Source organism: Eubalaena glacialis, chromosome 13 (assembly GCF_028564815.1).
Source record: "Eubalaena glacialis isolate mEubGla1 chromosome 13, mEubGla1.1.hap2.+ XY, whole genome shotgun sequence".
In the NCBI taxonomy this organism is placed as follows: Eukaryota; Metazoa; Chordata; class Mammalia; order Artiodactyla; family Balaenidae; genus Eubalaena; species Eubalaena glacialis.
Genome location: NC_083728.1, coordinates 31,556,121 through 31,575,871, shown reverse-complemented (window position 1 = coordinate 31,575,871; position 19,751 = coordinate 31,556,121). Strand labels below are relative to the sequence as shown.

Below are 19,751 nucleotides of genomic sequence, written 5' to 3'. Positions count from 1 at the left end.
CAGTGCTCACTTCTGTGGCTATAGTGTCAGAGCCTCCCTGCTCCAGGGACGTGTACCTACATTGTGGGCCCCACCAGTGTCAAGGGACTTGTCTATTCTTCCATGAAGCCCCTCTCAGCTCCCTGGGCCAGTACAAGCCTGGCGGACCTGTGTCTTGGGCCAGGTGCACACCATCCCTCCATCCACCCCTTCCCTCCCAGGCCCCCCCTGCTAGAGCAGGAGAGGCAGATGGGGCTAGTGTTAGGAAGTCCTTCCTGGTGACAGCTCAGTCTTCCAAGAGTGTTCCTGAACTGTCATCTCTGGGTCTCTTGACAGATCTTTGCCAGAAAGAGTGGATATTAGTCCTATAGTTTTAAGCCCATTGGGTTTTATTCACTAGATATCGTATAACTCCCTCAAAAAAAGGTTTATGAAATGCTGAGCCTCAGGTTTCATAGACATGTTTGTACACTAAGAATTATGCAGCAGAATATTTTTAAACATTCGCAGTTTTTTGTAAGCTATATATTTTTGTATATTTAATTGCTATTTTAAAATTTTAATGCATTTTGCTAATTACTCTTGTTTAAAAAATAAGACATGCATGTAATTGACTTAAAGTAAATAAAAAGCAGATTTTAAAAATACTTTGTGCTGAGCATGTACGCACCCTTGGTCACCCACATCCCACTTAAGCCCATGTAGCAAGAGCTGAAGAGTGGTTCTGAACAAACAGAACTGGTCACCAGCAACAGGTGATTGTGACAGAGGAGCCTGGCTTATCTCTTCCCATGGTGTGGGGTGCCAGTGGGGTGCCAGTCAGGGGTGATGAGTGGAGCACCAGGCCACAGCAAGGGAGAAGGCAGAGAGGCCAAGGCCCCCCTGCCACCCTGGCCTCAGCACCATAGGTGTGGCTGGACACAGTCAAGCAGTCTCCCAAATGTGGACACCAGTGCTCAGGAGGGCTGCAGTGGTGGAACTGGCCCACACCTCACCCCTCTAGCTATATCCCAGGTCTGGAAATACCAACTATTCTGTTGGGAGGAGAAAAAAACATCTCCTGGTCCAAAGCCATCCTGTGGCAGCTACTGTTTCTACTCATCAACCCTCACTAGGACCTCTGCTGCTCAGCTTTGGCCCCATAGCTTCAGGGAAACTGCTCCCCCTCAAGGCCATGCGTGACCCTGCAACCAAATCTGTGCCACCTCTGAAACCTCTTCTTAATGCAGGTGCCTGGAGAGCTCCTCTCCCCTCAAGTCTCCTGAGCAACAGGCCCCCTGCGCTAGTCCCCTCTGACCACTCTTCAGTGTTCTTCGCAGCCTTTTCCTTCTCTGCACATCTCTTGTTATTCTCACTCTACCTTGGGATTCACTAAATTCCCACCTACATTTTACCCACCTACATGCACATCATTCTCAGGTCTCTGACCTAAATATCCAGCTACCTGTTTGGCATCAAAAATCAGGCAGCCCAAAACCAAGTCTCCCCAGCAAGCCTAGGTGCCCTCACAGAACCTCCTTCCCCCACTTCCAATCTCCACATCTCTAAACTCAACCCTCTAAAGCATCTCTCTCTACCTGACCATCCACTGCTCCCATCTTGGTTTGACCACCTTCCTTTCACACCTGGACCATGACCACAGCCACGACCACCCCCACTGCCTCTAGTAGGGGAGTGTGGGATGGGACCCTCAGGCTAGTATTTGGAGGGCTGACTGGAAGGGATAACTGCTGAGATGAGACAGGGCAGTGGCTTAGACCAGGGTGGTAGCTGTGGTGACGAAAGACTGAGTTTACATGCATCTCACAAACTGGAGGTAGTGAAATGGCAGGAAACTGGGAGAGGATGCTGGCGGAGGTTCAGGGGAGAGGATGGAGACATTTCTGTGTAAAGATGGCCTTGGAGATACAGAAGAGAAGGGAAGGGGGGAAGGGGAAGGGGAAAGAGGGAAGAGAAGGCAGTCAATGCCTTGGGACTGGAGCTCAGAGGCAAGGGCTGGGCCAGACATGCTACCTTAGAAATCAGAGTCAAGGTGAGTGCTGATGACTGCTTAAGGAGATCAAGGATTGAGCCTGAGGGCTAGCAATATCTAATTATCTTCAGTGGAGAATAAATTGGCAGAGACAAAGTGGCCTAGGAGATAGAAGGAAAAGCAAGAGGGGTCTGCAGTGTTAGAACTGAGGAAGATGAGAACACGAAATGTCCATTAGATTTAGCGACTGGAGTAAAAGGATGGGCTGAGCACAAAGCACAAAGAGAAGTCACAGAGGCAGTTTCTCAAGAGCAGGAAGTGGTGAATCCATGGAGGTGGAAGGCGACTTCAAGGCACAAGAGGAAAGGGGGCTCTGCCGGATTCTAGCTGTGTGACTTTGGGCAGGTTTCCTCCTCTGTTAAGTTGTGGAGATGACAAGGGCTGCATGACACGACCCACAAAAAGCAATGGCACAGCCTCGTGAGCACAGTAACTGTGGGGAGAGCAGGTGGGACCCCACAAGGCCTCAGAGGTCAACCTGGGTCTCCATGGGCAGCGAACGGGCTCACGCTGGCTCCATTCCTCGGCCCAGAGGAAGCAGCCAACCTCTACCAAGACTCCATCTAGAAACCTGTCTCTCCTCAAGCAGCCTTTTGAGCCTCCCACACGCAGCCCCTCCACTAGATCCAACTGAGCCAGCCTCCCAGGCAGTTTCCAGCAAGCACAAGGCAGGGAGCAGAAGGCGGGAGAGCCCCGCCCTGCTCTCCATGAGCTAATCAATGGACACCTCAATTCCTCCCTTTCTACTAGCCTGAAATAACCAGATTCCCCCCACTCCTTGAAAAGCTGTCGATACTGGCAGCCCTCTTTGTCTGCTTTTAGTCTTCCAGATGTGCTTTTTCTACTAGCTTACTCACTTCCATCACATCAATTATCCCTCCACTATCCAAGGAAATTCTGCCCAGGGGAGAAGTCCTTTCCCTCCAAACAGACCTTCCCAGGATCTACAGTGTAAACAAGCTGGAACTGCCCTTCCAAAAGTTGCTTAACTGTTAAAGTTACAGGCACAGAATTAACCTGCCCAGTAAGTCTGTAGAACCTTGAAACATGTTTTTCAATACGTTCACACAAGCTAAATGCACACCAGAGTTAATGCACAGAAGATGATCTCCAAGGCCACATTGACAAAATTGTGATTAGATTATAATACATAGTATCAACAGCTTGCCTTACATTTAGCTAGTTCAACAGGACACAAAACCACAGCCCGCTGAACACAGAACAGCTCTCCTCCCCTGAAGTGGCTCCACAGAGTGATGCTGAATTTCAAAAATACACAGCAAGTTGAACAAAGATATACTGAAGAGCAACTTAAATACAGAGAATTCTCACCGACATGGACATGGTCCACTTTTTTTTTTTTAATATATATCTTTCCTTACTGGTTATTAAGATTTATCTTGATGACTTAGAAAAATACATTTGTCCTTTCTCGCTTTGATTCAGGTAGTACACAATCATAAAACTGAGTAAGTCTCTTAAAAAAAAAGTCCACAGATCCCACTGTGGAAGGTTCCAGGAACCCCTCCCCAGGTAATCAGGGGATCTTCAATAGCTCAAGGAGTGCTCCGACAGCTCCAAAATAACCCTGAAAAAAAAAAAAAGAAAGAAAGAAAAATAAGAGCAATTCTCCTTTGACTTATTTAAACTACCATAAATATGATTACTAGCATTAAAGCCAACACAGCCCTTAATTCCTGACACCCATTTCCTGACTCCCATTTTGCTGAGCCCAAGGCCAGCCTGGGAGCAGAGAAGCTCTGCAGAGCTCCTAGGCAGCGGGGGAGGACACTCTGGCACATCAGACCAGAGCCCACAATTGGGGATCCACAAGTTATGAGGCCCAGAGCGGCCCAGTTACCCCTGGTAAAGGACGGTACCTGGGCCGTCTCCTGTGGAATGAGGTGGTGAGAAGCAACAGGGGCCTGGAGCATTTCCAGACAACTCTGGGATGAAGGGAAGATAAGACATGAAGTGCAATGAAGGAGAAGCGGGAACAGGTCACAGAGGGAGAGGGCTGCCTGGGCTGAGGGTGGAAAGAAGGGGGTGGGATGGGTTCAAGACTCGCCTGAAGAAGGGGATGAGGGTGGCAGAGATGTTGATGTCTCTCCCACACATCCGGTCACACCACCCCTGAGAGAACAAGGACACAGGAGCAAGAGATGTGGAGAGCAAGGAAGGGGGTTTCATACAGGATGTGCAAAGCTGAGGTGCCCCTGGCAGCCAAGCAGCCACACCCAGAAAGTCACCGGATGTCTGGATTTGGAGCGGGGCAGCAGTCAGGGCAGTACTGGCAGAGGTGAGCAGCAGAGAAGTGGACAACAGAACCTTCAGGCAACGTGTAGAGAAGGGTAAGGACAGAGGAGCAACATCTGAAGAACAGAAGCAACTGAGGGGAAGGCAGCAGCATGAGACAGAGAAGCAGCAGCTGAAGGAAGGCATTACAGGACCATCTCCTGAAGTAAGCAATCAAGGCCAAACACAACCAAGACATGACAACCCAAACACGAAACCTAAACAAGGATTAAATATAAAAGAAAATGAGGCAAAACCCATACTGGCAGAAATCAGCAGGAATCAGAGAATAATCGTACAATGATACAGAATCCATCAAGGTCTCCAAAGGATGCAATCAGACAGTAAAGTACTGTAAGAAAGAGAGAAGTGACTGAAAAAGGAATATGGGAAGATCCTGGAAGACCTGCTATGGATTAGAAGAACATATGAGGGACTTCCCTGGTGGTGCAGTGGTTAAGAATCCGCCTGCCAATGCAGGGGACATGGGTTCGAGCCCTGGTCCGGAAGATCCCACATGCCGCGGAGCAACTAAGCCCGTGCGCCACAACTACTGAGCCTGCACTCTAGAGCCCGTGCTCCGCAACAAGAGAAGCCAGCAAAATAAGAAGCCCGCGCACTGTAACGAAGCGTAGACCCCGCTCGCCGCAACTAGGGAAAGCCCGCGCACAGCAACGAAGACCCAACACAGCCATAAATAAATAAATAAATAAATAAATTTTAAAAAAGAAAAAAAAACACATGAGAAGTCTCTGAAATATAAATAACTAAGGTTTAGTCTATTTTCCAAGAAAAGCTTCTCCAAAGAACATGTGGCCACACAACAGAGGCCTGCCCTTTCACTCTTTTTTGGCTTTAAAAGTAAGCAGCCACGGGGACTTCCCCAGTGGTCCAGTGGTTAAGCATCTGCCTTCCGATACAGGGGACACGGGTTCAATCCCTGGTCAGGGAACTAAGATCCCACATGCCGCAGGGCAACTAAGCCCGTGCGCCACAACTACAGAGCCCATGCACTCGCCCGCACACCTCAACTAGAGAAGCCTGCGCACTACAACAAACAGCCCGCATGCCAAAAAGAAAGATACCGCATGCCACAACGAAGATCCCGTTTGCCGCAACTAAGACCTGACACAGCCAAATTAATAAATAAATATTAAAAATAATAAAAAATAAATAAATAAGCAGCCACATGAATGTATTATGAGAGAAAGTCAGAAACTGTAGAAGGGACACAACTGAGCAAGACTCAGCCACACTCAGAAACCCACAATCACAGCCAGAGGATAGAATTCAAGGGTGTTCACTTTATTCTTTTTTTTTTTTTTTTTAATTTTTTGGCCACGGCACGCAGGAACTTAGTTCCCTGACCAGGGATGGAACCTGTGCCCCCTGCAGTGGAAGCACAGAGCTTTAACCGCTGGACTGCCAGGGAAGTCCCAAGGGTGTTCACTTTGTAACAGTTAGCTCTACACATAAAGTGGTTTTCTGTATCTGTGTTTTATTTTACAACAAAAGAAGAAGGGATAAAGTTAACCATTATAATGAGTTCCACTGAAGACCCAAAACCTACTATCTAGTAAAAGACAGAGGTTGTTACAAGCCAAGAAGTGTAAGATGAGAACAGTAAACAATGAAAGAGAAAGGCTTGAGAAGAATCTATACAAAGCTTTCACAACAGTAGACACACTGACTTCAGTGTGCAGACAGGAGAATATTTCATGACTCAGAGAACCTAAAATAATCAGAGTTCCACAAGTACAGAGATCGACATTAGAGCCAGAGGCATGAATGTAAATGGAAAACACAGAGACAAACAGAGCCAACAGGCTAACCAGAGAGGAAGTCAAAATGGGAAAAACAAAACTTCATAAAGGGTTCATGTCGTAATTATTATGATATGAAGACGTAAGTTAAAAAAAAAAAAAAGTTAACCTAAGAAACCTCCACATTCTGCCTTGAAAAAGGTTCAAAAGAGGTAGAAACTCAGCAGGAGGCAAGTTATACTAAGATACAACATTAAACAGGGTTTCTTTTTATTCTAATATTAAGCAAAATAAAACAGGTCAAAGATCACAAAAAGCAAGATGCATATAAAAGGTATAAGAAACTGATAATTCAGTACCGATTTACTAATATAATAAGATTAGAGGTAAAAAGAAAGTTAGATAACTTAAACTTTAAGCTTTTTAATATGGGGAATTATGCACTTTGGGTTTTAATTATGAACTTAAGCAACTTAAAAGGAAAAACTTAAAGCAACCTTAAAAGAAAAAACAATCTCTTCATATTACTTTAAATCCTACTTTGATTTCTGTCAATTCATAGAAACACTGTTAAAGTAAATATGCAAATACAATTCTGAAAAATGTTCATGATAACACTATCTACAATCCACTTTAACACTTGAAAGAGTCCAACTCTCCCACAACCAAGGGGAGGAAAGAGAAAGTCCCTTCCATAGCTCTGGTTCTGTTCCTCAAACTGAAAAACAGAAAGGCACTTTCCAAAATCGGATTATCAGGTTGAGCAATTCAGTTATTCTTTTCCACATAGCCTGTATATGTGTTAAGTTCTTAATGATAGTGTGGCTCTAATCCTGGAATGCTTTTTACTGATCTAGTTGTTTTTAGAACATACATCTTAAATAACTGGCAAACTGGCACATGAACTATATCAATACATAAAAACTGACATCAAAAAATGAAAAAAGAATTCAGAGTAAGTGCATTTACAAAGTAAGTGCAAATTGCAATGGGGAAAATATAAAGGACGGTTCAGAAAAGAATATGGCATCAGTAATATAGCTGGCTGTTCATCAAGACTTTCTTCTTTAAAACTGCTGAAGCTCAAAATTAAATTAACCAAATATCTACCTTACATTAAATCAGGTAAGAAACAGCTTTTGAACATGACCAAAGTTAACCCATATTATACAAGTACAGAAACAAATAAGTACTGCTTCAAATTCCAGCGCAGCATGAACTGCATGCCCTTTATGAAGGTAAAGTGTCACAGGAAGTAAGTCTGCTTACCTCGTGTTCCGAAAAAAGTGCTTTCAACTGTCCCTTGGACCAATAATCCAAAGCATATGCCAAGAGCCGCATGGCGATCGTATTAATTCTCAAGAAATTTCCAACAAATACCACCTGGTTAATGTTCTGAGCACATCAAAAAAAAGGCAATTAGTTTTCATCTTAATTTCTGTTCTCTCATAAAAGCTACCCCAAAGAGAGTACCATGTACGTAGTTTTTAGCAGCAAGTTGACTGCTGATCAAAAAAAAGTATTTACATTTAATCCAGTTGATCCAGGGCTACTTAAATTTGATCCCCAGACAACTCTAAACCTACTTCAAAGTATGCCAGAAAATGTCACAGGAGAATACAGATTAGGAAAAGCATTTGAATTAAATTTGACAAACAATAACTACAATTAAATAAAAAGTTTTATACAGATAAGTAAAAAAATATTAAGACCCAATTCAAAGAAGAAAAGTAACACAAATAGGCAAATTATACAAGAAATATCACAGACAAAAAAATTCAACCTCACTAAGTGAGCAAAAAAAGTAAAATTTTAGATCCATTAAAAGTTAGCAAAGAACTCCAGATGTTGGCAGCTTCCTTCCTTGGATGTCTGAGGGACCCAACATCTTACATCCTGCGGAGAAGGAAGAATTCGAACATCAGCAGAAGGAGCTGGAAAAAATCTGCAACTCCATCATTACCAAGCTGTACCAGAGAGCGCAGGAGGCATACATACCAGGAGCTCCCCCATCTGGTGGTGCCTCCTCCGAGCCCACCACTGAAGAGGTTGATTAAGCCAACCTAGTATAGATTTAGCATTGTTTCACAAAAAACACTGAAGGACCCAAATGTGTAGCAAATTCCAAGGCAGTTTTAAAGCTGAGCTGCTATAGTAAACAACTGGGCGTTCTTGATACTTGAACAGTGAATATGTACACAGGGAAAGGAAATAACATTGCACTTTATAAGCACTGTATTGTACGTGGAAAATGCAATGTCTTAAATAAAACTGTATTTTAAATTGGCACCATAAAAAAAAAGTTAGCAAAACAAACAACTGAAATTCTACCCCCAATATTAGTTAAGTTGTGGTAAAACCAATCCATTCATTCATTGCTAAAAATGATCTAAATTGGTGCAGCCCTTGTGCAAAGCATCTTGGCAATACCTATCACAATTCATAAATATGATATTCTTTAGATGAGAAATCTCACTCCTGAATAAGTCTCTTATCAAGAATAAATCCATCCAAGGAACAGCTTCACGCTTAAAAATGCTTTACTGCAGAGCTATCATCGGCAAGCAACCAAATGCCCAGTTCTATGTGAATGACTTATGACATAAAAAGAAATCAAATATACAACCATGCAATTTATAATATTTAAGTAAAAAACATAGAATGGTATGTACACCAACTAAAATATCTTAAAATACATAAGCACAGGACTTAAAGGAACATGCAACAAAGAAAATAGAAGTGTTAAAATATTCAAATAAAGAATTTTTAATTTCTTCATGCTGATACAGTATTTTTAACTAAAAATGAGACAATCCTTTTGTACCTGTTGAGGTTTCCTTTTTAAGTCACATGCTTATATTATCTATTTAAAAGAATAATTTTAAACAAAAGTGTATAAATAGGGATAAGCTATAAAGCTGCACCAACTGGATCCCCAAGGGAAGGCCATTCTTAGTTCTTTCATAGCCCTGTACAATGCTGCTTGACCTGAATGCTACAAGGCAGCACTGTAAAGAAGCTGAAAGCACAAAGACAGCTCTGCTGCAGTGGAGGGGGAGCAGGGTGGGCATTCCTCGGCCCACTCAGTCTTCTCCCAGCTTCAGTGCCTTCCTCTGGATTCATTCCCAGGGACTCTAGAGCTCAACAGTGGGCGTGGCATCTAGATTCAGCATCGCCATCCATCACCACCACCCAACAGTCCCCATCATCTGCAATACTGGCTACCTCCCCTACCTTCCTCTACTTTTTCCTCTACTTCTAGATAGTAGTAGTGTTTATCTTGAGTAAGGGAAAAAAAAAATCTATTAAGATTAATCTACATGTGAAACGTTTTAACTTTGCCAATGAAACAAACTCCACCACTTACGACTACATTTAGGCACTGTTCAGAGAAAACAGACGTATACAAGGCGGGGCCCACATAGTAAGTTCTGTATTTTCCTCAGAGCAACTAAAAAAATCCATGTCCCCTTACTTCATTAAGGGCACACATTCTTGCTATTGAGCCAATGTTGTTGGTGATGGTGATCAAAGTCGCTCTGGCAAGGTCCTCTTTACTCACAGCTTCTCGCTTCTCCTTGCTCATCATGTTTCCAAAGCTATGATGGAAAAAAAAATCTCATTGCTAAACTAAAGGCAACACAGCTCAACAGAACTTAATGTTACTTTACTAAGACAAAAGTTACTTTCAGGGCACCATTGTTCAAATATTCAAACATTTTATTACAAAATAACAGAGCATCTGCTCAAATAGAAATGCAACTTCAAGAACTCAAGCATTTTTTTTTTTAAATAACAGGACACAGAATTTTATTTTAGTTTAGTTTTTAGTTTTTTCCTCAAATATTTTTTTTAATGAAGTTTTATTTTATTTTATTTTATTTTATTTTATTTTTGGTCACGCTGCATGGCTTGTGGGATCTTAGTTCCCTGGCCAGGGATCAAACCCATGGCCCTTGCAGTGGAAGCTCGGACTCCTAACCACTGGACTGCCAGGGAATTCCCACACCTCAAGCATTCTGAATGAGCAAATGGCTTTCCCTGTGGTTTCCACCGAAATCTAGCTTTGACGCCACGTATCTGCACATTCAGATCCACTGAAGGCACCATGCTCCTTCTGCAACCAGGCTAAGTTTCAGGAAGATGCCTCAATTAGCAATTCGTCCCCAACTGCATAGCTGTTCCACTCAGCTGAATGGTCACATTCACATCTGGTAAACTGCTTTATCTGACATCTGAGTCCCTGAGTAAACTATTTAAGAGTTTCAGATTTCCCTAGAAGATCAGGTATTTCAAAGTACCTGACCAGCAGAATTGATATATAAATAACTATGACCTGATCACAAACCCAACCAATCAGAAAAGGAAGTGATTATCATTGAGCAGATAGTACAACATAGAAAATGGAATCTACAGCATTTACAAAGTACCTAAAATTAGTAAACAAACATGTATATGAGTGCCTTTTCTATTATTAAAAACCATGTGCCCCAATACACAGAAAAGCAACTGTATTTCTAAACAATCCAAAAATGAAATTAAGAAAACAATTCCATTTATAATAGCATTAAAGAGAATAAAATGCTTAGGAATATATTTAACAAGAGAATAACACTTGTATACTGAAAGCTACAAAACATTGGTAAATAACAGCAATGATCTAAATGGAAAGACATTCTATCTTCCTGGGTCAGAAGACCTGATAGTGTTAGGATGGCAATACTTTCCAAAGTGACCTAACAGACTCAACACAATCCCTGTCAAAATCCCAGTTGCCTTTTGGTGCAGATTATCAACAAGCTGATCCTAAAATTCACATGGAATGTCAAGGGACCCAGGTTAGCCAAATCAATCTTGAAAAAGAAGATTAAGTTGAAGGATTCACTCTTCTCAGTCTCAAAACTTAGTACTGCAAAGCTACAGTAATCAAAGCAGTGCGGTACTGGCATAAGGATAGAAATATAGATCAATGCAATAGAAATGAGAGTCCAAAAATAAACCCATACATTTATGGTCAAGTGATTTTCAACAAAGGGGCCGAGAGAATTCAATGGGGAAATAATAGTCTATCCAACAAATGGTGCTGGGACAACTATATATCCTATATAGCCACATGCAAAAGAATGAATCTGAACCTCTACCTCACACCACACACAAAAATGAACTCAAAATGGATCATAGACCTAAATGTAAGAGCTAAAACTATAAAATGCTTAGAAAAAAATACGTAAGTCAGTCTTCATGATCTTAGGTTAGGCAATGATTTCTTATACATGACATCAAAAGCACAAGTGATGAAAGAGAAGACAGATAAGAATGAGTTCATCAAAATTTTAAAACTTCTATGCTGCAAAGGCCACCATCAAGGAAGTGAAAAGACAACCAACAGACTGGGAGAAAATATTTGCAAATTATATACTTGATAAAGGACCTGTATCCAAAACATATAAGAATTCTTACAATTCAATAATGAAAAGACAAAGAATCCAACTAAAAAATGAGCAAAGACTTGAACAGACATTTCTCCAAAGAAAATAAAGAGCCAATAAGTACATTAAAAGATGTTCAACATCATCAGTCATCAGGGAAGTGCAAATCAAAATGAGAGATCCCCTTACATCTATTAAGGCAATTAAAACCCAAAAGACAGACAATAACAAGTATTGGCAAGGATGTAGAGAAATTTAAACTCTTATATACTGCTGGTGAAACTGTAAAATGGTACAGCCACTTTGGACAACAGTTTGACAGTTCCTCAAAAGATTAAACACTGAGTTACCATATGACCCAGCAATTCCACTCCTAGGTATATACCCAAGAGAATTAAAAACATATGTCCACACAAAGACTTGTACATGAATGTTTATAGCCCCATTATTCATAATAAACCAAAGAGTTGAAGCAACCCACAAGATAATCAACTGATAAATGGATAAATACAACATTCTATATCCATACAAAGAACATTATTCTGCAGTAAAAAGGAACAAAGTACTGATTCATGCTACTACATGGATGAACCATGAAAATATTATGCTGAGTGAAAGAACCCAGTCACAAAAATCACACATTGTATGATGCCATAGAGAGACAGAAAATAGACTAGTGTTTACTAGGGACTATGTGTGGGGGAATGAAGAGTGACAGCTAACAGATACCAGGTTTCTTTCTGGAATGATGAAAATGTTCCAAAATTGTATTATGAAGATGGTTGCAAAATTCTATAAATATACTAGAAACTACTAAATTGCACACTTTAAACAGGTGACTTCATAGTATGTAAAGCTATTTAAAGGGTAAAAGATATACCCAATACTTAATATTTTATTCCTGTATTTTTTTTTAATTGGGGTATAGCTGATTTACAATGCTGTGTTAGTTTCAGGTGTACAGCAAAGTGAATCTGTTATATAAATAAATATAGCCACTCTTTTTTAGATTCTTTTCCCATATAGGCCATTACAGAGTATTGAATAGAGTTCCCTGTGCTATACAGTAGGTCCTTATTAGTCATCTGTTTTATATATAGTAGTGTGTATGTGTCAATCCCAATCTTCCAATTTCTCCTCCCCCACCCCTTACCCCCCCGTAACCATAAGTTTATTTTCTACATCTGTAACTCTATTTTGGTTTTCTAGATAAGTTCATTTGTAGCCTTTTTTTAGATTCCATATATAAAGTGATATCATATGGTATTTGTCCTCCTCTGTCTGACTTACTTCACTCAGTATAAGAATCTCTAGGTCCATCCATCCATGTTGCTGCAAATGGCATTATTTTGTTCTTCTTTATGGCTGATAATATTCCACTGTATATCTTGTATTTCTTAGAGCACACACGCCCCTTTCCCTTACCTTGAAGCCACAGCCCAGCCTGGCAGTCCAAACCTCTCATAGTCCCCTCCATAAATGTCTCGTACTAGTTTATCCACTTTGGTGCTATCTCCACGTGATGCCATTTCAAGAGCTTCTTCAAATGTGGTACAGCCAGTAAGAAGACAGCAAAGACCAAAAAAAGTTCCTCCTCCAAGACTGTGATTAAAAACAAACATAGTATTATAACATTTTTCAAAATAATAGGAAGGTAATACTTATGAATCCAAAACCATATTCATGTATCAACCCACTCTTGCCCCATCCCAATCATGCAGATGCCACTAAGTAGGAAACAAGTCTGTGAAAAGATAAAAATAAAGTGTCTAATGGACACCTTGAAGATACCATATTCACATAAGCCAAGCAAACAAAGCAGCAAAACACAGGGCCCACCTCTTTACCCATGTCCCCAATGCAGTCTGGGCACCTGCTGAGTACTAGAAGCCTCAGGTGCAGATCAGCCCACCAGGGCCATGGTGGCACCTCTTCCCTTTCTCTCTCCAAGTGCAAGCCCCGAGTCATCCTCATCCAAGCATCTTGTCACCCTGGGTCATCAGCCCCCCTTACCCGACTAGAACTCCTCCATGAATGTGTTTTCTCTCCCAAAATTACTCCTCTCATTCTTTAACTGACACCTGTTCAAAAACGTGTTTATCCCAATCCCCAGCTCCTGTTTTTCCTCAAGTGATCGCTGATCCTTAAACCAAAAGGTATTCATTCTCATCTGCCACCTAATCCTCCCTTTTCAGACTACCCTCCCCCAAACATTTTTCTACTGCTCAGTACCTCCACTTCTAGATCTCACGACATCCCCTGGCCATGTGTATGTGTGGATACATGTAAAATCTAAACTAGTTCAAAGCTGGGATCTTGCCTTGCCTTCTCCTTATAAATGCTACCTAGTAGCTTTGGTTACTTTATGGTATATGCACACCATAACACTATCTGAGGGCAGGGACCTTGGGCTCAATGAGTCCGCTGATGAGATATTTTATGAAACGATGGTAATGAAATCTTCAGCAATAGAGATTAAAGAAAAGTAGACCATGAAATCAGAATTTCCAAAGAGAAACAATATTTGCTTCCATAATCCCAGAGAAACATATCTTTCACATAATTTTAACAGGTTCTTGAAGATGTTCTTACATGCAGTACCTGAAAACTCAGTTTTAACCCATTATGATATCAAGAATAAATAATGACCTTTATATAAAAGACCTACCTGGTACCTGTGACCCGCTTATAATTATCTTTGGAATATACTGCTAAGATGCTAACCCCAGAGCCAATGTTCACCAGGAGCAGAGGGTATGGATTTCTCAAATCAAATGGTAACTTCTGACATTTTTCAGAATCAGCAGGGTTTTCAAAGTAATAGCACTGTGACCGTCCATTGAATCCAACTGAGTCAATGTATAAAATTCCTTTTATTAAGCAATCTAGTTCATCAAGTTTGCAAAGCTGAAGATCACCTATCTGTAATGAAATAAAAATGTATTCAGATTTTTTAACAAGCCAAGCAGAAATAAAAACTCCGTTTAATAAGGCATTCCCCTCTACATAAGACAAACCATAAAAGTGCTCATGGATGTGTACTATTTGTGCCTGCTTTACAAAACAGATCTGCAGACAACAAATATAGGGATGGACTGACAAGACAGAATTCTGCTCCCACAGACCCAACACACTCAAACCACCGCAGCAGCTGGAGAAATGTGCCAAAACCCAAGCAGAAAACAAGATGTCTGCTTACGGGAACCATGAGGCAGGAGCACAGCTGAGGGCACAGCCCCATCAGAAAGCAGACTCTAAGAAGTCTAAATGATGCAAGGACCTGGAAACACATGGCAGGAGCCACAAGGAATCCAACATCTACCTTCCAAAGACCATCTTCAAGGCTACAGAGCAGTATCAAAGTAGGCCACACTTTATTATTAATAATCTGCAGCCAAAGGACTGAAAGTATCCAATTAGAAAGTAAAATACTTCACTATTTAAACTGATTACAGCCTCAAGGGATGGGGGGAGTTTAGCAGAATCAAAATTTAAAACATTGTTATCAACTTAATTTCATTTAAATAATTAATAAAGGGATGATTAAATTATTATTCATATTATGGAACAGTGTATAGCAATTAAGAATGAAGAGGATCTTTATACAAACATACATATATATCAATATATATACTTTTTTTTTTTTTGGCCACGCTGCAAAGCATGCAGGATGTTACTTCCCCGACCAGGGATTGAACCCGGGCCCCCTACAGTGGAAGTGCAGTCTTCACCACTGGACCGCCAGGGAAGTCCCAAGAATGAAGAGGATCTTTATTCAATTAAGAATTGAAGTGGGAAGAACTCCAAGACATGTTTTTAGTCAAAAAAAAAAAAAAAAAAGTTGAGAAATATTTTATACAATATGATCCAATTTGCCTTATTTTAAAACCATATTTATATGCACGTGTATGTGTCATACACAGTCATGCACAGAAAAACTAAAAAGATATATAAACTTTTAACTGTGGTAACTTTGCAGAGATGATATAAAGCAACTTTCACTTTTTACTCTATGAACTTCTACCCCATTTGAATGCTACCAGCATTATCTACCTACTCAATATATGTGACAAATACAAAGATGCCTCAACCGCCTAAAACACCTATTTCTGTTTAAAACCAAGTTTAGCCCTGCAAGTCCTCCCCCTTTAATTCAACTCTCATTTGATTACATTATACTCAATTTACTTTGATCCAAAGGACACGGAAGTCAATAGGTAACTTCATCTTAATCCTTAAGTAATCCCTAATTACGAATATTAAATTACTCCTCTGACGAAACCCAAGCCCTTGAAAACGTTCATCACTGTCCTTATTTTATCTGCTCGTGCCCTCCCTGCCACGATGAATTCAATTCTGATTTCCTGACACTTGAATCTCAAGTGTCAGCATTTTCATTTCAAGGCAAAATCGTTTTACACTGGTAGCCTACTGGAATAAAAGTAGTTTTCTGCCATTGTATGTCAAACCAATACCTCCTTTTATCTTTCCCATAATTCATGTTATCCTGAACTGCCCTGCTGTGCTATTATTCCTAATGAATCCCAGCCTAATTGACAGAGTCAGATGACCAAATACGTAAGTTATTTCACTAACTCAAGTTACTCATACTGTATGTGTTGCACCCACAAGCAAACTCAATACAATGTGAGGAAATCTGATTCACATTTAAAAAGAAACAGGGTAAACTCCATATTTTTAAAAATACTTCACTGTGGTTTATTAGATAATAGTTACTCCCGATGCACAAACAGGATTTGTTAGGCATTTCATTTTCCCACAGTTTTCAAGGACAGCGCTGGTGCATACAGATGAGAAACCCCAACAGCCTAAGAGCCAATCCCTAAAGTCTAAAATCTACTCTGCACCTCTCCTTGGATTAGCACACAGCACACAACCTCTGGTAACAGCCCAAATGGTATTCAAACATGTTCCAAAGGCATCTCTACAGGGTCCCAGAAATCGAGAGGTTTTCTCCTCTACCTATCAGTTATAATCCAGAGTCCACTGTGACCGCAAAGGAGGGGGACCTCCTCTCCTGCTACCTTCCCGTTTACTCACAGGTAGAAAAGAAACCACTGAAAACCAACAACCAAGAAAAATTCAAGCAAACAATGCAAAACCAGTTTTAAAATTCATGTCAATTCTATATTATGGTTATGGTCAGTTATGGGAGAAAGGAGATACAGGACAAAGAAAGAAAACAAAGTCACAAACCATACAATGACACGCAAGGTTGGGGGGGAGAAAATGAAAAACAACATAGGCAAAGGCAGAATCTCTGTAATAACATTCTCATTGGTGGCATTAAAAACATGGTCACTGAAGATATTTTAAATCTACACTGCACTCTGAAGGTCAGAGCCTTGGCCAATTCACCCATCAATTCTCCCATCTACCCCCACATCCACCCTCAAATGACCTAGCCTCAAGGCCTTACACACAGTGTTCACTGAATGAAAACAAAATCAAGGGCCCACTGGCACTCCCCCTACTATCCAGACTCCTATTAACAAGTGTGCAGCTCAGGACACATTAAAAGGCATTTGGGGAGAGCAGACTCTGCTGTCAACCATCTCTGACTAACCCTGAGGCCTGAAAAACACTGCTTTGGACCAGAGTTCCTCATATTTCTAAATAGTAAAATTGCCAAGAAACAAATGAGGGGGATAAGAAAAATTATGTGGTAGATAAGATTGGAAACAATTTTATAACATGAAATGACATTAATTTTTTAAATTATTTTTCAATCACATTGTTTAAGACAATGATATTGTTCCTCACTGGTAGTTCCTTCCTGTGCTTATTACAGCTTTACTATTTTTTCATACTAAAAGAACAACAAAATGCTATGCTGTTAGTGCTTCTGATTCTCATCAACTCATCTGAATTGGGCAAAAAGTAAACTATACAACAGTCTCTAGATGGCAACTCCTATCACTAATTGATATTTAATCTTAACTTGACTCAAGAAAATTCAAGTTCCATTAGAGATGGAAATGATTCCACCACTTGCTATTGGTATTATTTTTAACAATCAGATTACCATAAATTGTATATAAGCTAAAAAATGCATACTGTGAGAAAATCCTGCTCAAATTTGTACGCTCCACCTCCAGTGGCACAAAAGACAGTGTGGAGACTCGAGAAGTTTTTATCTCTGCCCATTTGAATAAAAGCAGGCATGTCATGAGTGGGAAAGCGTATAAAGTGCAGATTGCCTTTGCGTCCACACAGAGTCAGATCCTTCAGCTCCAGGTGCACGTCCCGAATACCCGTGGACCCATAAGCCACATTGGAGGTCAGGTACTTTCGAATGCTTTTAAGACTTTCCACTTCTTCCTCTTCTTCTTCAGCAGTGATGTCTTTGGGTTCAAAATAAACCAGCTTGACCAGGGTCCCACCAATATCCAAGCCAAACCAAGGAAAAACTAAATGGGGAAGGAAAAAAAAGTCAGAACAGCTTTTTTTCTGAAAACTAAATTTACACTTATTAGATTAACAATTTATTTCATACCTTGAGGTTTCCAAGAACTATATACACAAAAAGGTTTTTGGGAGAAGAAATGTGATTGTCTAATCTGGAAACAAATCTTAAAAAAAAAATTACAAAGATCAAAAAGAAAAATATCACAATGTTAAGCCAACACAACCCTCTTAGACAAGCCCAAACTGCACTGAGAAATATTAAAAAACAGCAAAATGACTACCCATTAACCTCAACTCTGAAAAAAAAGATTGAGAATGAAAATCTTCATCCTTGCCCTTGCCTTAAAGAAATGTTGAGACTTTTCAGAGCTTTGGTTTAGTACTCAAACTAGGGCTAGAGGAAATTCCCAACCCTATGTAACATATAAGCTCCAGTGGTCAATTTCTCTCAAACCCTGATATCAATCAATCCATCAGGTTTCAATGGCCATCAGTGGAACAGGTGTTTCAAAGTTAATACCCGTTCCCCAAAAATCCATCCCAAAAAATCCATCCCAGGACTTCCCTGGCGGTCCACTGGTTAAGACTCCTGCGCTTCCAATGCAGGGGACGCAGATTTGATCCCTGGTCGGGGAACTAGGATCCCACATATCACGCGGAGGAGCTTCAAAAAAAAAAAAAAAAAAAAAAATCCATCCCAAAAAATGCCTTAAGGAGACTGGATCAAGATAAACTGCATTAGCTATACATGCCTTCTCCTCCCACCTTAAATCCTAGAAATGACTAAAGATATAAACTTACTGATTTTCTAAAATAATTCTGAGAAACAAGAAGTGATACCATCAGCAGAATGAGGTTGATAGAGGCAATAACTGTCCAGAACCCTGAAAAGAGAAATGCTATAAAAATTGGGAGCAGCTATGAAGGTGTGGGGAGCAGATGGGTGCTCCATCCAAGCTGTCGATGGGGTAGCTGCCATGGGGAAACAGAAGCAGGCTCTGGTGCAGTCATAGTGATATGGTGGGGAAATACCCTTGGCACAACTGGACAGGCCAGCCACTCCCCTCCCCCTCCTCCAAAGAGGCAAAGTCTTCACTGGGCACAGGCACTTGAGCCCAAGCATCAGTACGCATCCACGTAGCTGCTGTTACCCAGAAGAAGTGGGGAGCCCCCACATCTGGCCGTATTTCCCATCTCTCCCCTACAATCCATCCTGACAGACTGGTAAACAGACACTGCACTCACTGACAGGAGAATAGCAATCCTTAAACCAGAGATGATCACTTTACAAACCAGAATCACCAAAAGGGAAAAATCAACAACACAAAACCAAGAAGCTAACATCTGAAGAAAGAGTTGCAGGAACAAAGAGGAGGCTTTAAAAGAATCATAAATATCCTCCAAGGTAAAATGAGATTTCATCCATGAAAAATGAATAAACTATTGTAAATCAACTATACTTCAATAAAAAAATAAATTTTAAAAATGAATAAGCCACCGTAGAGAAAAATTAGAAATTAAAAAATGATTGCCAGCTGTGGTTGTGGCTGTTAAGAATCTACACATGTGACAAAATTATATAGAACTAAATACACATATACAAAAGAGTTTATGTAAAACTGGTTAAATCTAAATAAGGTCTGTGAACTGTATCAATGTTAATTTCCTAGTTGGGGGTTGGAGGAGAAGCTTTCAAAACCAAAAAGAGCAGGGCAGGGGGCGGGGCGCAGGGCGGGGGGGGGGGGGGGGGGGGACACACCAATATACTTAACACAGGTGACTCTCAAAAACAGGCTGAGTGAAAAAAGCTTAGCACAGAAGGCT

The 19,751-nt window shown here is 40.7% G+C and overlaps 1 protein-coding gene across 1 annotated transcript in view; it reads right to left on the bottom strand.

The window, feature by feature from the left end:
- Nucleotides 1-396: 396 nt before the first annotated feature.
- The window catches only part of PANK2 (pantothenate kinase 2), a 31,306-nt gene continuing 11,951 nt past the window's right edge, over nt 397-19,751 (bottom strand). The window contains exons 3-8 of the mRNA XM_061209835.1: nt 17,577-17,929; nt 14,167-14,420; nt 12,924-13,100; nt 9,545-9,668; nt 7,339-7,464; nt 397-3,599 (exon numbers count right to left, since the gene is read on the bottom strand). Of these exons, the coding sequence (XP_061065818.1) occupies nt 3,549-3,599; nt 7,339-7,464; nt 9,545-9,668; nt 12,924-13,100; nt 14,167-14,420; nt 17,577-17,929 (1,085 nt within the window). The 3' untranslated portion in view covers nt 397-3,548. The remainder of the gene's footprint in view (nt 3,600-7,338; nt 7,465-9,544; nt 9,669-12,923; nt 13,101-14,166; nt 14,421-17,576; nt 17,930-19,751) is intronic.